The 21,297-nt window shown below is 43.8% G+C and overlaps 1 protein-coding gene across 3 annotated transcripts in view; it reads right to left on the reverse strand.

The window, feature by feature from the left end:
- Positions 1 to 21,297, reverse strand: part of LOC311135614 (ubiquitin carboxyl-terminal hydrolase 25-like) — a 42,269-nt gene that overhangs the window by 7,287 nt on the left and 13,685 nt on the right. The window contains exons 8-21 of one of the 3 annotated variants that reach the window (XM_084169628.1): positions 20,803 to 20,879; positions 20,429 to 20,502; positions 16,840 to 16,994; positions 15,459 to 15,586; positions 8,876 to 8,971; positions 5,027 to 5,191; positions 4,609 to 4,844; positions 4,410 to 4,480; positions 3,971 to 4,199; positions 3,445 to 3,690; positions 3,057 to 3,199; positions 2,230 to 2,415; positions 992 to 1,087; positions 393 to 571 (exon numbers count right to left, since the gene is read on the reverse strand). In XM_084169628.1, coding sequence (XP_084025754.1) covers positions 393 to 571; positions 992 to 1,087; positions 2,230 to 2,415; positions 3,057 to 3,199; positions 3,445 to 3,690; positions 3,971 to 4,199; positions 4,410 to 4,480; positions 4,609 to 4,844; positions 5,027 to 5,191; positions 8,876 to 8,971; positions 15,459 to 15,586; positions 16,840 to 16,994; positions 20,429 to 20,502; positions 20,803 to 20,879 — 2,081 coding nt within the window. Of the gene's footprint in view, positions 1 to 392; positions 572 to 991; positions 1,088 to 2,229; positions 2,473 to 3,056; positions 3,200 to 3,444; positions 3,691 to 3,970; positions 4,200 to 4,409; positions 4,481 to 4,608; positions 4,845 to 5,026; positions 5,192 to 8,875; positions 8,972 to 15,458; positions 15,587 to 16,839; positions 16,995 to 20,428; positions 20,503 to 20,802; positions 20,880 to 21,297 lie in introns of all 3 variants that reach the window. The other 2 variants (XM_084169627.1, XM_084169629.1) reach the window with 2 other exon arrangements.

The following is a 21,297-nucleotide window of genomic DNA, read 5'->3' on the forward strand; positions in this document are numbered from 1 at the left end:
GAAAACTTTGAGACATTAGAAGAGACATAAAAAAGGGCAGATTCATAAAGTAGCTGGATATATGGCAGGGTAGGATGTTTTACACTGGTGCAAAATATAAAAGATTTTGAACTCTATAAAAGTTCTGCAAGACTGTCCTATTGGAATAAATCTAACGGACTGGGCATTATCAAGCTATGGTTGACTTCATAAACCACTTCAGGTCATTTCAGATCATTTAACATTCAAAGGCGTTGCTTTTTGCTACCCTCTACTGGTGAATTTGGGAAGTTCAGAGGAAATAACCTGGTGTGGTCTTTGTTTTATTAAAGAAAGATAAGACGGACTCATCATTGAAATGAACCAAATAGGAGTGACAGGAAACCGGTTATGGTGGTGTAACCCATACAGACCGTTCATCGAAGCTTAGGTTGCGGTCGGCAAACTGCATGAGGAGGGTTCTCTCCAGGATCTTCTTAGGGGCCTGGTTATGGATGAAGTAGACGATGACGTGCTGCAGACGGTAGTCGTTCTCCGGGGCCGTGTCCTCCTGGGCAAACCTCAGCAGACGGGTGTACTCCACCTTAATGGCCTGGAAAACACAGATAGAGCATGGGGTGAATGGACATGGTAGGCCAAATTAGCATTAGAACTTCAGAGTGTAGGCCTATATTAGAACACTGATAAACACTGACAAACATCTGCAGCAGCAGGAGACAAAACTAGCGTATTCCGCATTAGAGTTGTCAAGACCATCATCATCCTTCTCATCCAAAACTCAAAGATTGGTTTCAAGTTTGCTTTGTTCAAATGAATCTCATTGTCCATGTGACACCAAGTCCCATTTCTGGAGGACGCTTTTGATAAGAACAGCTGAGTCACAGAGCAGACAGAGACATGAGGAATGCCAGGTAAAAGGGATGAGTGAAAAACAGATTCAATAAAGAAATAAATAAAAGGTGTGAAAGAGAGACTGAGACAGGACAGAGAAATGGGATCAGGATGTATGTACCTTGAAGAAGGCGGCTTCAGGCCCAAGCTTTTCAAACACACTCCTGGCCTTGCCAATGGACATTATAATACCCTGCATGTTTGGAGTCATCATGGCCTGCAGTACCCAAGGAGGGGAAGCATGTTACAACAGTAGAAAATAGATCCCTTGGACCCCTTGGAGCAAGCCCCCAAAATAATACACCTTTCTGGTACAGCACTATTTCAGCTGCCCTGGGCCATGCAACTCTGTCACGACAAGCATACCATACATCAGCAGTCCATGCATATGTTAATAGTCATTCTACTACTGTGAGGTACATACACAGCCCCTGTCACGTGAGGGACGAAGTGCATGCTTAAATTGTCCTATGAAGGAAAGTCTCTGTCTATGAAGTAGGGCCTCTGAAAGGCAGCCCTGTGAAGGTCGAGGTCCCTATAGTACAGACAGTCCCTACAGACAGTCCTATAGACAGTTCTACTGTGGTACAGCCAGCAGACAGCCCATAGTCCATCTGAGGGGAATAGAAACTAAACAACATTGATTCTACAGCAGCACTTGACAACAACATTATTCGCTAGACACTACTGTAAATGCCAAACCAAGCAAAACCAAATAATGTATTGTTAAGAGCAGTGAGACGATGCGGTTACATTATTCAGCTTGTACTTTTCTTTTCCCCTCAAGGGTTTTGTACAATATATATTTATTTGTATCAAAAATGATGTTGGGAATAGTAAGACAAACAGTGCAAATCACATTTACTTTTCACATTTGCTGCCGAGATGCAGTTTATTTCTCAGCAGCAAAAAATATACACTCCAGACAATTGAGTTGAAATTTCTGTCCACATATCTCTGATGAGAACCGAAGGCTTCTGTTTTGTGTAGAAGAGAGTACTTCTGTTGCAAGATGCAGGTAGGCTTGACAGGGATAGGCTTTTCACACAATATGTTTTTAAAGCTAGCCCAAGGCTAGTTTCATCTTCTAGGATAGTACACTGACTGTACTCTAATATAGCACTCCTATCTTGGTCTGCCAAGAGGTTTGGTTGAAAATGCCAACTGTGAGAAACTTGCCCTGAGCTAACCATGACTCTGGTTTGAAGACCGCTCTGAATGAAAATATACACAAGTGTGAAAAGCCTATAAAAAGAGCCAAGAGGAGAACATCTCCTCATCCTAATCACCAAACAGGCAGAGAGACTTTTCAGCACACCACAGAAGAGTCAGCTGGGTGAGCTGAGTGTCGAGCGCTACCTCGTCATCGTACCCCCCCTCCTCAGACTCGATGACAAAGGTTCCCACCTGGGGAATGGCCACCTCTACCGTACGCTGGGAAAGGGGCTCATCCTCCACGGGGGGGTCAGGGTCAGAGGGAGGGGTGAGGGAGGGATCCACAGGCTGGGGGTCAGAGGGAGGGGCGAGGGGTGTTTCAGGGTTCACCTGGGCCTCCGACTGGGGTTTGGGGGGAGGGGGTGGGCAGAGACTCTCTCCACTGGACTGTGGAGAGAGCTGGAGAGAGAGAGAACAAACAAGAGAGAAAGAGCGAGAGGCATGGAGGGCAAGGTTAAACAGAAAGAGAAACTAAGAAAAAGGGGGAAATTAAGAACTTTAACTGGGGTTGTGTGGGAGGTATACGTGGTTCAGTAAAGCACTTTAACTGGGGTTGTGTGGTAGGCCTACGTGGTTAAGTAAAGAACTAACTGGGGTTGTGTGGTAGGCCTACGTGGTTGAGTAAAGAACTAACTGGGGTTGTGTGGTAGGCCTACGTGGTTGAGTAAAGAACTAACTGGGGTTGTGTGGTAGGCCTACGTGGTTGAGTAAAGAACTAACTGGGGTTGTGTGGTAGGCCTACGTGGTTGAGTAAAGAACTAACTGGGGTTGTGTGGTAGGCCTACGTGGTTGAGTAAAGAACTAACTGGGGTTGTGTGGTAGGCCTACGTGGTTCAGTAAAGAACTAACTGGGGTTGTGTGGTAGGCCTACGTGGTTCAGTAACGTGAGCATAGAAGGAGCAGTTGTGTGATGTGGTTAAGAGGTGTAGTGTATGCATCTGAGCGTGTGTGTGTGAGATGTTTGGTCTTACTGCAGTAAGCAGTCCCTCAGGGCTCCTCTCCTCCTGCTGCTCGGCTGCAGCCTTGGAGATGGCCCTCTCCGTGTCCTCCTGCAGGTGCTTGGAGTCGTCTGTGGGGGATGGCTGCTCCATGTACTCTGGGTCCTGTTGAGGGGCTGGAGGAACCACACACAGACACAAACACATAAACCAACACTGCAGTGGAAGCACAAGTCTCTCATTGACATGTCATGAGTCTATCTGACTAATATAATTTACAAACTATTGTGCCGATTGGCCCCGTGCCCAAACTGTGCTGGCCTGGAAATGTTATTTTTACACTTCCAGCAACTTTGGTCAAGGCGTAACCAGACCAGCTCAGGAGTGTTTAAATGTTGTAGAGATGACCCCTGGCCCTCACCCCAGCTGTCTGATGGACAGGGCTCTGTGCTCATAGGTTGATGGGACGTTGTTGCTTCTGCTGCTGCAGCGGCAGCAGCTGCAGCCAGGGCCAGCTTCTCCTGCTGGGCCTTGCGTGCCTGCAGGGTGTCCCACTCCTCCATCTCCTTGTCAAACAGGCAGTTGTCCTCCTTCACGTAGGCCTTCAGGTCCGGAGGGAGCTTATCAAGACCACTCAGCATCTGACCCGTCTCCTTATCAAACTCCTCTGTAGAGAGAGCGAGACAAACCAGGCAGTCAGCTACAGTCACCGGGTGTATATTATAAACATTCTCAGAAATGGAAAGTCCTGTGCATGTACAGCACAAACTGACCCTAAGAATAACCAACAAGCTTGCCCATGTCCTAATCACATACTCTGAAAGGATAGTGATTACAGCTGCAATTACTTTTTTTTTCCCAACACAAGAACGAAAAAAAGACAGTATACCATAACAAGAGAGGTAAAGGCCAAATAAAGATATTTCCCTACAGTGAGCGGTAGCTACCTTCTATGAGGAAGGGCTTCTTGTCGTTGATGTACATGAGGCAGTAGGCGCTGGCGTTGCGGTAGCCTCCGAAAGAGTCCCTGACCAGCTCCTCCCAGGAGGACTTGGTGACCGAGATGTCGTTGTACTTCATCCAGCGCCGCTGGTGGGGGTTGTAGATGTAGGCCCAGTAGTGGCCAGCGTTGGCCTGGCCCTCGTGCACCAGCACCGCATGCAGCCGGTACGGAACCTGGGAGCCAGCAGGAAACAATGAGTGACCAGGAATACAATACAATACAATCCCCTGAGTTATGTTAACTCAATGTGTGTTAAATGTGAGCGTTCTCTCAAATCAAGACAATAGTGCATCCTTCATTTGGTGTTGTAGTATTACAGACAATGAAAATGTGGGTTTTTCGTGTGACGGTGTATCGTCAGGTTTAGGCAGTGCATCTCTTACCTGCATCATGGACTTGTCAGAGTACATAAGCTCGATGGTTCTGTGGATTCTGGATATGCTGCCCTGAAGATCTGGAGAAGCAAAATCAACCCATCATTAGAATTAATATATTTGTGTGCTTGAGAGACAGATGGAGGTAAACACAAGACACTGTATTATACGAGGCTGTTTGAGGCCAAAGGTCAGGGGTCGTACGTACCATGGGTGTCGTTCTCCACCTCGCTTCTCCAGCGGTGCAGGCAGCCCTCCAGCACCCGGAGCTCCTCCTCAGTGATGTGGCGTGGGGCTGGGTGCATGGGCAGGTCAGGGGGCAGTCGGGACTGGGTGAAGGGCTTGTGGATGGGCACCCTCTGCTGGGTGGATGGAGCTTGGGTGGGGGCCGGGGCGGGGGCCAAACCCTCTGGAAGGGTGCAGGAGGGACCCTGTTCGGCTGTGCTGTAATGTCAGGGGCAGACAATTGTGAAGAAGTCAAAACCACAACTCGGTACTTCTGAATCACTTATTTAACAGCTCAATCAGACAGAATTGCTGAAAAAAAGTATCAGAAACATGTACACTTAAATCCTGGCACAGAGTCACTGAGCGTGGTTGTAGCTGCATGGTCTTGCATGACTTGCCTTAAAGCGGGCAGCAGCTGCCCCATTGTGCCACCGGGGGGTGCTGATGTGTCGATGTCCTCCAAGGGAGAGGTGCAGACTGGCTTACTGGAGGCAAACTCCATGGCGTACTGCAGGACATCTGCCAGAGGAAACCTCTTGGGGCCGGAGCCATAGCTCAGATACCTGGGAGAGAGTGAGGGAAGAGAGAGGATGAAAGAGTATCTATAAAGTGAAAGAGCATCTATAAACACCATACCAGCATTATAAAATGTTAATGCATTATGAAAGTGAGAAAGTGTGAACATAATGTGACTGCTGGGGACATGTTGTACATACCAACAACGCCAGAAATTAAAACGACAGTAAATGATTACACTGTTCTATTTTGTCTCCAGGAGTGGGTATTGTTGCTATGACTCTTGCACATCTAGCATTCCAGTGTTAATACTAATTGTAATTATTTTGCACTATAGCCTATTTATTGCCTTACCTCCATAACTTGCTACGTTTGCACACACTGTATATATATTTTCTGTTGTATTTTTTGACTTTGCTTTTTTACCCCATATGTAACTCTGTGTTGTTGTTTTTAAATCGCACTGCTTTGCTTTATCTTGGCCAGGTCGCAGTTGTAAATGAGAACTTGTTCTCAACTGGCTTACCTCGTTAAATAAAGGTGAAAAAAAAAAGAATGATCAGTCATTTTGATAGTTTATCAATGTAAGAAAGTAAACAGAGGTGTGTATACAGTGGGGGAAAAAGTATTTAGTCAGCCACCAATTGTGCAAGTTCTCCCACTTAAAAAGATGAGAGAGGCCTGTAATTTTCATCATAGGTACACGTCAACTATGACAGACAAAATGAGAAAAAATAATCCAGAAAATCACATTGTAGGATTTTTTATGAATTTATTTGCAAATTATGGTGGAAAATAAGTATTTGGTCAATAACAAAAGTTTCTCAATACTTTGTTATATACCCTTTGTTGGCAATGACACAGGTCAAACGTTTTCTGTAAGTCTTCACAAGGTTTTCACACACTGTTGCTGGTATTTTGGCCCATTCCTCCATGCAGATCTCCTCTAGAGCAGTGATGTTTTGGGGCTGTCGCTGGGCAACACGGACTTTCAACTCCCTCCAAAGATTTTCTATGGGGTTGAGATCTGGAGACTGGCTAGGCCACTCCAGGACCTTGAAATGCTTCTTACGAAGCCACTCCTTCGTTGCCCGGGCGGTGTGTTTGGGATCATTGTCATGCTGAAAGACCCAGCCACGTTTCATCTTCAATGCCCTTGCTGATGGAAGGAGGTTTTCACTCAAAATCTCACGATACATGGCCCCATTCATTCTTTCCTTTACACGGATCAGTCGTCCTGGTCCCTTTGCAGAAAAACAGCCCCAAAGCATGATGTTTCCACCCCCATGCTTCACAGTAGGTATGGTGTTCTTTGGATGCAACTCAGCATTCTTTGTCCTCCAAACACGACGAGTTGAGTTTTTACCAAAAAGTTATATTTTGGTTTCATCTGACCATATGACATTCTCCCAGTAGGCTTTGTTACTTTGGTCCCAGCTCTCTGCAGGTCATTCACTAGGTCCCCCCGTGTGGTTCTGAGATTTTTGCTCACCGTTCTTGTGATCATTTTGACCCCGCGGGGTGAGATCTTGCGTGGAGCCCCAGATCGAGGGAGATTATCAGTGGTCTTGTATGTCTTCCATTTCCTAATAATTGCTCCCACAGTTGATTTCTTCAAACCAAGCTGCTTACCTATTGCAGATTCAGTCTTTCCAGCCTGGTGCAGGTCTACAATTTTGTTTCTGGTGTCCTTTGACAGCTCTTTGGTCTTGGCCATAGTGGAGTTTGGAGTGTGACTGTTTGAGGTTGTGGACAGGTGTCTTTTATACTGATAACAAGTTCAAACAGGTGCCATTAATACAGGTAACGAGTGGAGGACAGAGGAGCCTCTTAAAGAAGAAGTTACAGGTCTGTGAGAGCCAGAAATCTTGCTTGTTTGTAGGTGACCAAATACTTATTTTCCACCATAATTTGCAAATAAATTCATTAAAAATCCTACAATATGATTTTCTGGATATCTTTTCCTCATTTTGTCTGTCATAGTTGACGTGTACCTATGATGAAAATTACAGGCCTCTCATCTTTTTAAGTGGGAGAACTTGCACAATTGGTGGCTGACTAAATACTTTTTTTCCCCCACTGTATGTGTTAGGGCTGGGCGATATGGCCAAAATATCACTATTTTTCTCTTTTTTGACGGTATATAATGTCTCTGAATAATAAAAGTTCTAAATATGCTTTATGGGTAGTGGTTTTAATAGGCTTTCTCCATACTGTTCAACCAAACTTTAACAAAAAATAATAGGAGGACAAAACTGACAGTGAATTAGTCTTATTTTTAGAACATTGCATAGGAATCAAAATCTGGTACTCAACCAATGGTTACCATTTGCATAGTTATTTGTTCAATTCTAGCATTTTAATACATTTCTTAATGTCCTGCATCATTCAGTAAGTTTACATGCACACTAATATTTCAATATTAAAACAGATTATGGCAGTAGGCTGAGTATGGCAATAGTCATGTCAACACTTTACTCTGCTTATCTTAAAATCGGTGTAAGGTCAAAATCGAAGTAAACATACGCTGATTAAAACACCTGGTTTTCTGAACACATCTTTCAAATTATTAGGGTGTGTAAAGAGCTTAAATCGGCCGTCCAGCAGTGTATTTGATCTGCTCATGTGCCAACACAGTGAGTTTGGGAAAAACTGAAAATATGCATCTTAGAAATAGTTCATACAAACTTTAGATGTCCGAATTCAAAATCAAATAGGCTTCGCAAAAATAACATGGTCGCTGTGGTGGAACGTTTATTTTGATTGGCAATTTTCTGCATTTATTAAAGTCCCATCTGCTAGCCTGATTTCAGATGTGTCCATGTAAACAATATTATTAGGGAAATCGTTCTTCTTGCAAAGCATATAAACACATTTTTTCAAATTTTTTGTGTGTGTATTATACCCTAATTTCTCCCCAATTTCGATCTTGTCTCAACGCTGCAACTCCCCAACGGGCTCGGGAGGCGAAGGTCGAGTCATGCGTCCTTCGAAACATGACCCGCCAAACCGCGCTTCTTAACACCTGCTTAACCCGGAAGCCAGTCGCACCAATGTGCCGGAGGAAACACGACCGAGGTCAGTCTGCAGGCGCCCGGCCCGCCACAAGGAGTCGCTAGAGCGCAATGCGGCAAGTAAAGTAAAGTATGGGACAGCCTGGGATTGAACCCGGGTCTGTAGTGACGCCTCTAGCACTGCGATGCAGTGCCTTAGACCATTGCGCCACTTGGGAGGCCCAAAAGCATATAGACATTTTAAACAAACTATTATATTAATCTGACTATCCAAAATAATCATATTATTGTGTGCATATGTATGCCTCTATTTCGTCCCAAAAACGTTACATTTATGAGAATAATGATTCTTCCTCTGTATTTTTTGCTTCAATTGCAGTACTTAAATTTGCCCCTGCGGGTAGTCGGATGATTTCTAGGGGTCTATTTGGCAAGCTTGCCCTCCTGAAGTTGTTGACTTGTTGTGCTAGAAAGTTAGCTAGCAGTTCTCAGCTGTTAGCAGTTTTCTTACTGGCAATAAAAATGGTTGAATGCCATTCTTTTGAATCATTACGGAATTATTTTAATGTAAGAAATCAACATTAAAATACCCTTATAGAAGGTAAAGTGAAAATCCAAACCAGTCCGTGAATGAATACCGGTATATAATTTTCTGATGGTTTACCACCCAGCCCTAATGTGTGTGTGTGTGTGACAGCCTAGCTCAGTGTACTGTACCTCTCCAGACGCTGTTGAAGTAAAGTCAGTTGCTCTTTCAGTCTCCTGATCTCCTCTCGTTTAATCCTGGTGATCTCTCGGTTCCTGTCCATATACCTGACAAAACACAACAGAAATCATACAAGTTCATAAATTCCTCTCCTGAACTGAAAAACCTTCTGAATGGAGAATCTCCATTGAATATGTTTTTTAGGCTAAGAATTTGCTTAATCTGGGTCAGTGAAACCGGCACTAAAAACTATATATATATATATATATACATACATATACACACACAGTGGGGAGAACAAGTATTTGATACACTGCCGATTTTGCAGGTTTTCCTACTTACAAAGCATGTAGAGGTCTGTAATTTTTATCATAGGTACACTTCAACTGTGAGAGACAGAATCTAAAACAAAAATGCAGGAAATCACATTGTATGATTTTTAAGTAATTCATTTGCATTTTATTGCATGACATAAGTATTTGATCACCTACCAACCAGTAAGAATTCCGGCTCTCACAGACCTGTTAGCTTTTCTTTAAGAAGCCCTCCTGTTCTCCACTCATTACCTGTATTAACTGCACCTGTTTGAACTCGTTACCTGTATAAAAGACACCTGTCCACACACTCAATCAAACAGACTCCAACCTCTCCACAATGGCCAAGACCAGAGAGCTGTGTAAGGACATCAGGGATAAAATTGTAGACCTGCACAAGGCTGGGATGGGCTACAGGACAATAGGCAAGCAGCTTGGTGAGAAGGCAACAACTGTTGGCGCAATTATTAGAAAATGGAAGAAGTTCAAGATGACGGTCAATCACCCTCGGTCTGGGGCTCCATGCAAGATCTCACCTCGTGGGTCATCAATGATCATGAGGAAGGTGAGGGATCAGCCCAGAACTACACGGCAGGACCTGGTCAATGACCTGAAGAGAGCTGGGACCACAGTCTCAAAGAAAACCATTAGTAACACACTACGCCGTCATGTATTAAAATCCTGCAGCGCACGCAAGGTCCCCCTGCTCAAGCCAGCGCATGTCCAGGCCCGTCTGAAGTTTGCCAATGACCATCTGGATGATCCAGAGGAGGAATGGGAGAAGGTCATGTGGTCTGATGAGACAAAAATATAGCTTTTTGGTCTAAACTCCACTCACCGTCTTTGGAGGAAGAAGAAGGATGAGTACAACCCCAAGAACACCATCCCAACCGTGAAGCATGGAGGTGGAAACATCATTCTTTGGGGATGCTTTTCTGCAAAGGGGACAGGACGACTGCACCGTATTGAGGGGAGGATGGATGGGGCCATGTATCGCGAGATCTTGGCCAACAACCTCCTTCCCTCAGTAAGAGCATTGGGTCTTGGCTGGGTCTTCCAGCATGAAAACGACCCGAAACACACAGCCAGGGCAACTAAGGAGTGGCTCCGTAAGAAGCATCTCAAGGTCCTGGAGTGGCCTAGCCAGTCTCCAGACCTGAACCCAATAGAAAATCTTTGGAGGGAGCTGAAAGTCCGTATTGCCCAGCGACAGCCCCGAAACCTGAAGTATCTGGAGAAGGTCTGTATGGAGGAGTGGGCCAAAATCCCTGCTGCAGTGTGTGCAAACCTGGTCAAGACCTACAGGAAACGTATGATCTCTGTAATTGCAAACAAAGGTTTCTGTACCAAATATTAAGTTCTGCGTTTCTGATGTATCAAATACTTATGTCATGCAATAAAATGCAAATTAATTACTTAAAAATCATACAATGTGAATTTCTGGATTTTTGTTTTAGATTCCGTCTCTCACAGTTGAAGTGTACCTATGATCAAAATTACTACAGACCTCTACATGCTTTGTAAGTAGGAAAACCTGCAAAATTGGCAGTGTATCAAATACTTGTTCTCCCCACTGTATACAGTTGAAGTCGGAGGTTTACATACACCTTAGTCAAATACATTTAAACTCAGTTTTTCACAATTCCTGACATTTAATCCTAGTACAAATTCCCTGTCTTAGGTCAGTTAGGATCACCACTTTATTTTAAGAATGTGAAATGTCAGAATAATAGTAGAGATAATGATTTATTTCAGCTTTTATTTCTTTCATCACATTCCCAGTGGGTCAGAAGTTTACATACACTCAATTAGTATTTGGTAGCATTGCCTTTAAATTGTTTAACTTGGGTCAAATGTTTTGGGTAGCCTTCCACAAGCTTCCCACAATAAGTTGGGTGAATTTTGGCCCATTCCTCCACACAGAGCTGGTGTAACTGAGTCAGGTTTGTAGGCCTCCTTGCTCGCACACGCTTTTTCAGTTCTGCCCACAAATGTTCTATAGGATTGAGGTCAGGGCTTTGTGATGGCCACTCCAATACCTTGACTTTGTTGTCCTTAAGCCATTTTGCCACAACTTTGGAAGTCTGCTTGGGGTCATTGTCCATTTGGAAGACCCATTTGCGACCAAGCTTTAACTTCCTGACTGATGTCTTGAGATGTTGCTTCAATATATCCACATAATTTTCCTTCCTCATGATGCCATCTATTTTGTGAAGTGCACCAGTCCCTCCTGCAGCAAAGCACCCCCACAGGATGATGCTGCCACCCCCGTGCTTCATGGGTGGGATGGTGTTCTTCTGCTTGCAAGCCCCCCCTTTTTCCTCCAAAGATATCAATGGTCATTATGGCCAAACAGTTCTACAGTCGTATGAAAACGTTTGGGCACCCCTCTGAGGCTGCATAATAATTTACTCTGTCGTCACAGAAAATGATCACAGTGGCATGCCATTCATTTTCTAATAAAAGCTGAGTACTGGGGTGTTGTCCAGACAAAGATTTTTAGTGTAGCAATATTAAGTTGTATGAAATTAAATCAGATGTGAAAAATAGGCTATGCAAAAATGTGGGCACCCTTGTCATTCTGTTGATTTGAATACCTGTAACTACTTAGCACTGATGAATTGGAACACATAATTGGTTTGGTGAGCTCATTAAGCCTTGAACTTCATAGACAATTGCATCCAATCATGAGAAAATGTATTTAAGGTGGCCAATTGCAAGTTGTTGTTCTCTTTGACTCTCCTCTGAAGAGTGGCAACATGGGGGCCTCAAAACAACTCACAAATGACCTGAAAACAAAGATTGTTCAACATTATGGTTTAGGGGAAGGCTACAAAAAGCCATTGTGAGGAACATAGTGAGGAAATGGAAGACCACAGGAACAGTTCTTGTTAAGGCCAGAAGTGGCAGGCCAAGTAAAATATCGGAGAGGCAAAGGATGGTGAGAACGGTCAAAAACAGCCCACAGACCACCTCCAAAGACCTACAACATCATCTTGCTGCAGATGGTGTCACTGTGCATCGTTCAACAATTCAGCACACTTTGCACAAGGAGAAGCTGTACGGGAGAGTGATGCGGAAGAAGCCTTTCCTGAACACACGCCACAAACAGAGTCGCTTGAGGTATGCAAACGCACATTTGGACAAGCCAGCTTCATTTTGGAATAAGGTGCTGTGGACTGATGAAACAAAGATTGAGTTATTTGGTCATAACAAGGGGCGTTATGCATGGCGGCAAAAGAACACAGCGTTCCAAGAAAAACACTTGCTACCCACAGTAAAATTAGGTTGGGGTTCCATCATGCTGTGGGGCTGTGTGGCCAGTGCCGGTACTGGGAAGTTGAGGGTCGCATGGATTCCACTCAATATCAGCAGATTCTTGGGAATAATGTTGAAGAATCAGTCACAAAGTTGAATTTATGCCGGGGCTAGATATTTCAACAAGACAACGACCCAAAAACACTGCTCAAAATCTACCCGGGCATTTATGCAGAGGAACAAGTACAATGTTCTGGAATGGCCATCCCAGTCCCCAGACCTGAATATCATTGAGAATCTGTGGGATGATTTGAAGCGGGCTGTCCATGCTCGGCAACCATCAAACCTAACTGAAGTGGAGATGTTTTGTAAGGAGGAATGGTCCAAAATACCTTCATCCAGAATCCAGACACTCATTAGAGGCTATAGGAAGCATCTAGAGGCTGTTATTTTAGCAAAAGGAGGCTCTACTAAATATTAATGTGATTTTTCTGTTGGGGTGCCCAAATTTATGCACCTGTCTAATTTTGTTTTGCTGCATATTGCCCATTTTCTGATAATCCAATAAACCTAATTTCACTACTGAAATATTACTTTGTCCATCAGTTATTTGATAGATCAAAATAAAACTGCTGATCCAAACACCCAATTATTCATAAATGGAAATCATGGAAATTGTCAGGGGTGCCCAAACTTTTTCATACGACTGTATTTTTGTTGTTTCATCAGACCAGAGGACATTTCTCCAAAAACTACAATCTTTGTCCCTATGTGCAGTTGCAAACCGTAGTCTGGCTTTTTTATGGCGGTTTTGGAGCAGTGGCTTCTTCCTTGCTGAGTGGCCTTTCGGGTTATGTCGATATAGGACTCGTTTTACTGTGGATATAGATACTTTTGTACCTGTTTCCTCCAGCATCTTCACAAGGTCCTTTGCTGTTGTTCTGGGATTGATTTGCACCAAAGTACATTCATCTCTAGGAGACAGAACGCGTCTCCTTCCTGAGCGGTATGACGGCTGCGTGGTCCCATGGTGTTTATACTTGCGTACTATTGCTTGTACAGATGAACGTGGTACCTTCAGGTGTTTGGAAATTGCTCCCAAGGATGAACCAGACTTGTGGAGGTCTAGAATTTCTTTTCTGAGGTCTTGGCTGATTTCTTTTGATTTTCCCATGATGTCAAGCAAAGAAGCGCTGAGTTTGAAGGTAGGCATTGAAATACATCCACAGGTACACCTCCAATGGACTCAAATTATGTCAATTAGCCTATCAGAACCCACTCATTCAAGGGTTTTTCTTCATTTGTAAAAAAAAATAAAAATTACATTGTAGAATAATAGTGAAGACATCAAAACTATGAAATAACACATATGGAATCATGTAGTAACCAAAAAAAGTGTTAAACAAATCAAAATATAATAGCCAAATAGCCACCCTTTGCCTTGATGACAGCTTTGCACACTTTTGGTATACTCTCAACCAGCTTCATGAGGAATGCTTTTCCAACAGTCTTGAAGGAGTTCCCACATATGCTGAGCACTTGTTGGCTGCTTTTCCTTCACTCTGCAGTCCAACTCATCCCAAACCATCTCAATTGGGTTGAGGTCGTGTGATTGTGGAGGCCAGGTCATCTGATGCAGCACTCCATCACTCTCCTTCTTGGTCAAATAGCCCTTACACAGCCTGGAGGTGTGTTTTGGGTCATTGTTTTGTTGAAAAACAAATGATAGTCCCACTAAAAGCAAACCAGATGGGATGACGTATCGCTGCAGAATGCTGTGGTAGCCATGCTGGTTAAGTGTGCCTTGAAATCTAAATAAATCACAGACAGTGTCACCAGCAAAGCACCCCCACACCTTCACACCTCCTCCTCCATGCTTCACAGTGGGAACCACACATGCAGTGATCATCCGCTCACGTAATCTGCGTCTCACAAAGACACGGCAGTTGGAACCAAAAATGTAAAATTTTGACTCATCAGACCAAAGGACAGATTTCCACCGGTCGAATGTCCATTGCTCGTGTTTCTTGGCCCAAGCAAGTATTTTCTTCTTATTGGTGTCCTTTAGTAGTGGTTTCTTTGCAGCAATTCAACCATGAAGGCCTGACTCACGCAGTCTCCTATGAACAGTTGATGTTGAGATGTGTCTGTTACTTGAACTCTGTGAAGCATTTATTTGGGCTGCAATTTCTGAGACTGGTAATTCTAATGAACCTATCCTCTGCAGCAGAGGTAACTCTGGGTCTTCCTTTCCTGTGGTGGTCGTCATGAGAGCCAGTTTCATCATAGCACTTGATGGTTTTTGCGACTGCACTTGAAGAAACTTTCAAAGTTCTCGAAATTTTCCGGATTGCCTGACCTTCATGTCTTAAAGTAACGATGGCTGTCGTTTCTCTTTGCTTATTTATAATAATATAATAATATGCCATTTAGCAGACGCTTTTATCCAAAGCGACTTACAGTCATGCGTGCATAAATTTTTTGTGTATGGGTGGTCCCGGGGATCGAACCCACTACCTTGGCGTTACAAGCGCCGTGCTCTACCAGCTGAGCTACAGCTTTTTCAGCTGTTCTTGCCATAATATGGACTTGGTCTTTTACCAAATAGGGCCATCTTCTGTATACCCCCCCCTACCTTGTCACAACACAACTGTTTTGCTCAAATGCATTAAGAAGGAAAGAAATTCCACAAATTAACTTTTAACAAGGCACACCTGTTAATTGAAATCCATTCCAGGTGACTACCTCATGAAGCTGGTTGAGAGAATCCCAAGAGTGTGCAAAGCTGTCATTTACATTTTGAAGAATCTCAAATATGAAATATATTTTGATTTGTTTAACACTTTTTTGGTTACTACATGATTCCATGTGTTATTTCATAGTTTTGATGTCTTCACTATTATTCCACAATGTAGAAAACAGTAAAAATAAAGAAAAACCCTGGAATGAGTAGGTGTGTTCAAACTTTTTAATGGTACTGTATATATTTGTTTATACGCGACTTGAATAAAATGTTCCTTACCTGTCCATGTACAGCATAGAGGGGAACTCCAGCTTGTTGTGGATCTTCTCAGGCCGACCCAGGGCTTGGTTGAACTCAAATCTCGACAGTTCAAAGGTCAAGACAGGAGGGAGTTCGGTAAACCAATGCTGAAAGGAATTCCAAATATGCTATTATAATTGAGTTTCCATTTTCTAATTTAGGTCATATGAGTAATGGGTTTTCCATAAACACCACATTTGATAATTTTTTAATTGGGCCCTTCTTAATGAGTAGTCTTGAGTAGCGTGTTTAGAAATCATTCCTATATGGCTCACGCCTGTCCCACTAATATTGTTGTGCCTCCAGTCTATTATTTATGTCATTATTCCAAGCAGACACCGACGGTATATACACAGTGTACAAAACATTAGGAACACCTGCTCTTTCCATGACAGACTGACCAGGTGAAAGCTATGATCCCTTACTGATGACACCTGTTAAATCCACTTCAATCAGTGTAGATGAAGGGCAGCAGACAGCTTAAATGATTTTTAAGCCTTGAGACATGGATTGTGTATGTGTGCCATTCAGAGGGTGAATGGACAAGACAAGCTTTAAGTGCCTTTGAACGTGGTATGGTAGTAGGTGCCAGGCGCACCGGTTTGAGTGTGTCAAGAACTGCAACGCTGCTGGGTTTTTCACACTCAACAGTTTCCTGTGTGTATCAAGAATGGTTCACCATCCAAAGGACATCCAGTCAACTTGACAACTGTCAACTTGACACAAGAGTCCATGCCCTGATGAATTTAGGCTGTTCTGAGGGCAAAGGGGGGTTTGGCATACTGGATCCAGTCCAGAGGGGTCAGTCCCAGTCCATCTGTGATGTGAGGGGGACTAGTAATTAGCTAGTCCCAGCTGCTGTGCTGTGGGGCTGGTGGCCCAAGCTGAGGCAAGGCTAACCCCGGACAGGGGTCAACGCCAGGCTAGCAGGGTCATAGCAGAGGTTAGGGGTCACAGGCTAGGCTAACGCTGTGGGAGTCAGTCGGTCCCCCACTGAATCTCCTGAATTATTCAAGTACCCGTCTATTTTTAAGTAGACCTAGATGGGCTGTTTTAGTGGGCTACTGACAACATTCGGTAGTTGAACAGTAATGTAATGGTGCTTCCTATTTGCCTGTACATTTTGTGTGTGACTAACCATAGATTTGGAACATGTTTTGGAGTTTCATTTTCCCTATTACACATCTATTACGGGGGGCAGTATGAAAAATAAAAAAATAATGTATGCACTCACTAACTGTAAGTCGCTCTGGATAAGAGCGTCTGCTAAATGACTAAAATGTAAAATGTAATGTAAATGTAAAACTCCAAACTCCACTGTGTTAGTTGTTGGTGTGTCTCAGTGAGCAGCAGCACTGACCTCCTGTCCAGACTTGGCAGAGTTCTCTGCAGATGAGTGTAGGGACTCGATCTCCCCCTCGATCATGGCTGCCTCCAAACACTCGTGCAGGTCCTTAAAGCCGTTCACCTGCAGAGGGTACTGCCCGAACATCTCTGTGTTCTCAAACTTCTTTCCTGTGAGGAAGGGAACAGGAGCACAGAAATATAATCTAAATGTATGCACCTCACACATACCCACAGTTGTGGCCACATAACCCACAACTAATTAAAGAAGCACTGGGATTTGGTAGAGGCAGTTGTGCCCGATTATGCAGTACTACTCCTCCGAGGTGTGGTCCCATGACCTAGCCCTAGCTTGCTTGCGAGCGCGTGCCATATGGGGAGGCCAGGGAGAAAGTGGCCCAGGCGTGTGAGAGACAGAGGAGAGACCCATTTCACACTAATTTAGCAGTCATCATAGCCAGGCCTGGTTTCAAATAGGATTTGTTTAGTTTCAAATACTTAAAACATTTGATTGAGCCTGCCTGGGATGCCAGATGGGCAAGGTTTATACTTTTTCATTGGTTCCACTGCGCCAGGCAAGCTCAATCAAACAAAGAAGACAAATACTATTTGAACCCAGATGTAGCCATTACATCCACTAACTGACTAAGTACAGCACAGCTTTCTGCATTTGCAGAGCCTCAGCCGACCCACTGCACTGACTACAGCAGCTGAGTGCTGACTGACCAGAAAAAAAACTGAACCCAGAGAGTGGAGAGGGAAAGCTGGCGGACATGCAAATTAGGCATTAAGGTCATAAGGAGAGGAGCAGAAGCTGCCTTGCTGGCCCAGCTTTGTGTCTGGCGGTTCTGAGCCAGTATCGTCATGCATAATAAGCACAATGTCAGTCAGACGTCAAGGTCCTCCAGGATCAATGCTCTGCAGCCCCGGTACTTTTACATGTGCCACATCTCATTAAAGATGCACTCCAGGATGTTAAGCACAACAAATTCGTAGATTTTGAGTCTAAGATGTTGGGGGGGGTGGCGGGAGGTGCTAAACTGACATATGGAATTGTTTAAGATGGCCATACTATGGATTATTTAGCTATTTCATTTGGAATTTTAGGATCCCTTTAGGTATACAAAAAATATATATAACACATTCATAAATGGCAAAAAGGACAGTCAAAAAATAAATCATAAGAAACAAGGTTTTGAAGTGTCTGTCCTAAATCTAGGATTTTTTTATTTATTTTTTACAATTACACATATTTAACACCTTTTTTGGGGTAGGCACAAAACTAACTTGATACTTCCATTTGTTTTTTAAAACCGGTATCAGCTACCTTCAGACGAGTCCTGTGACAGTTGTGGGAGAACACCATCGTGTTTGTGAGAGTCTCCCCTTTCAATAGAGTGGTCATAATAGTTTGTAGGTCAAACTGTTCGGACGCTACAGACGTTTTCGTGAGAAGAACGATTTTCAGGCTGTCGCATGGTCTGACAAACACCGCTTTAGCTCTGCCACCTTTCACCGCAGATGCGGAAGTGCAACACTGGCGGCGGATGCAGTGGATTGAAACATATCTCTAGCTTAAAACTGACAGATTTTGATGGGGAGTTTTTTGTTATGTAACTTAGATTGACGCAATGGTGCGTCAATAGACCCTAGGGGGATATAGTACGAGTTGGATTCGCAACATACAGTGGGGGGGAAAAAAGTATTTAGTCAGCCACCAATTGTGCAAGTTCTCCCACTTAAAAATATGAGAGAGGCCTGAAATTTTCATCATAGGTACACGTCAACTATGACAGACAAAAAATGAGAAAAGAAAATCCAGAAAATCACATTGTAGGATTTTTTATGAATTTATTTGCAAATTATGGTGGAAAATAAGTATTTGGTCAATAACAAAAGTTTCTCAATACTTTGTTATATACCCTTTGTTGGCAATGACACAGGTCAAACGTTTTCTGTAAGTCTTCACAAGGTTTTCACACAATGTTGCTGGTATTTTGGCCCATTCCTCCATGCAGATCTCCTCTAGAGCAGTGATGTTTTGGGGCTGTCGCTGGGCAACACGGACTTTCAACTCCCTCCAAAGATTTTCTATGGGGTTGAGATCTGGAGACTGGCTAGGCCACTCCAGGACCTTGAAATGCTTCTTACGAAGCCACTCCTTCGTTGCCCGGGCGGTGTGTTTGGGATCATTGTCATGCTGAAAGACCCAGCCACGTTTTATCTTCAATGCCCTTGCTGATGGAAGGAGGTTTTCACTCAAAATCTCACGATACATGGCCCCATTCATTCTTTCCTTTACACGGATCAGTCGTACTGGTCCCTTTGCAGAAAAACAGCCCCAAAGAATGATGTTTCCACCCCCATGCTTCACAGTAGGTATGGTGTTCTTTGGATGCAACTCAGCATTCTTTGTCCTCCAAACACGACGAGTTGAGTTTTTACCAAAAAGTTCTATTTTGGTTTCATCTGACCATATGACATTCTCCCAATCCTCTTCTGGATCATCCAAATGCACTCTAGCAAACTTCAGACGGGCCTGGACATGTACTGGCTTAAGCAGGGGGACACGTCTGGCACTGCAGGATTTGAGTCCCTGGCGGCGTAGTGTGTTACTGATGGTAGGCTTCGTTACTTTGGTCCCAGCTCTCTGCAGGTCATTCACTAGGTCCCCCCGTGTGGTTCTGGGATTTTTGCTCACCGTTCTTGTGATCATTTTGACCCCACGGGGTGAGATCTTGCGTGGAGCCCCAGATCGAGGGAGATTATCAGTGGTCTTGTATGTCTTCCATTTCCTAATAATTGCTCCCACAGTTGATTTCTTCAAACCAAGCTGCTTACCTATTGCAGATTCAGTCTTCCCAGCCTGGTGCAGGTCTACAATTTTGTTTCTGGTGTCCTTTGACAGCTCTTTGGTCTTGGCCATAGTGGAGTTTGGAGTGTGACTGTTTGAGGTTGTGGACAGGTGTCTTTTATACTGATAACAAGTTCAAACAGGTGCCATTAATACAGGTAACGAGTGGAGGACAGAGGAGCCTCTTAAAGAAGAAGTTACAGGTCTGTGAGAGCCAGAAATCTTGCTTGTTTGTAGGTGACCAAATACTTATTTTCCACCATAATTTGCAAATAAATTCATTAAAAATCCTACAATGTGATTTTCAGGATTTTCTTTTCTCATTTTGTCTGTCATAGTTGACGTGTACCTATGATGAAATTTACAGGCCTCTCATCTTTTTAAGTGGGAGAACTTGCACAATTGGTGGCTGACTAAAAACTTTTTTTCCCCACTGTATCATTCGAATTGCACAAACAAAGGACGGAACATATCATACGAAATGGATGACCTAGTACAAAAGTTGATGACGTAGTACACAAAAAACAGGGACCACCTTTGGCTTGTGAGCACCACTTTCAAAACTACTGGCTGAAATTATACGTTTGAGAGTGCATCTTTAAAACAATTACCAGGGGCAAGGACTCTACCTCTCTCTTTGCTGCTACCTCGAAGCAGGGATCAGACGGCTGAGCCTTATCTCTCTCTCACTCTCCAGTCACCTATCCTCCTACACCAGGGAGGTTCTAACATGTTTGCTTCCCTCTCTTACCTTCCAGAACCCCCACAGCCTGGAAGCGGCCATAGAACAGCTCCACCATCGGGTTCTTTGGCTTCTTGCCATCTCTGGGAACCGAAAGAGGTCAGAGTCAAAACACACACTCATTGGGGTGAGTCACAGTGCGCGCACACAAGTGGAAGAGGACGTTTAGGCCTCTAAGCCATGTGAATAATGATCCTAGACCCTTTTGCACAGGCACCTTCATAAAATGCTTACTAAATTCACTACGGTACATACTGTATGAAAACACAGAGAGGGCATGTGTCCCATTATCTCCTAGGAGGATGAATCACACAGTGTATGTGTTTCATGTGCTTTTATAGACTTATATCATGTGTTGACATTAGCGAGGTATTTTGCCATACCTGTCCTCCTCTGCCTTCATCTGGAAGGCATCCTCCAGCCAGTCCAACAGCTTGTGTGTGAACTCACTGACATCCTGCTGTTCAGGAAACACAGAGAAACAGACCAATTACAACACTACTTACAGGCAGTACACAAAGACAGACCAATTAGAAAGCTGCTTTCAGGGCACAACATAGAGACCGGACAATTAGAACAATGCTTTAAGGGCACCTGTGAGGAGTGAAGAGTTTACACAGGCTCTAACTATGCCCAGCAGCACAGATCCAATCATTTAAAATCACAGTAGAATATAATAGGCCTAGAACTCCTAGACCTAGAGAACTTAGCCATGGTTTAAAACATGGAAAGGAGGTAAGTGGGATTATACTGAGGGACTCGATTTGTATCCCCCCAGTCGGGTCAAATGTAATTGTTAGGCTTCAAAAGCAACCAACAGCCCAGAGGGTCCTTTACAGACGTCCATTGTGCCCTCTGATTGGGGTCAACGCTTCTCT

Source organism: Coregonus lavaretus (assembly GCF_964263955.1).
Source record: "Coregonus lavaretus genome assembly, chromosome: 10".
Taxonomy (NCBI): Eukaryota; Metazoa; Chordata; class Actinopteri; order Salmoniformes; family Salmonidae; genus Coregonus; species Coregonus lavaretus.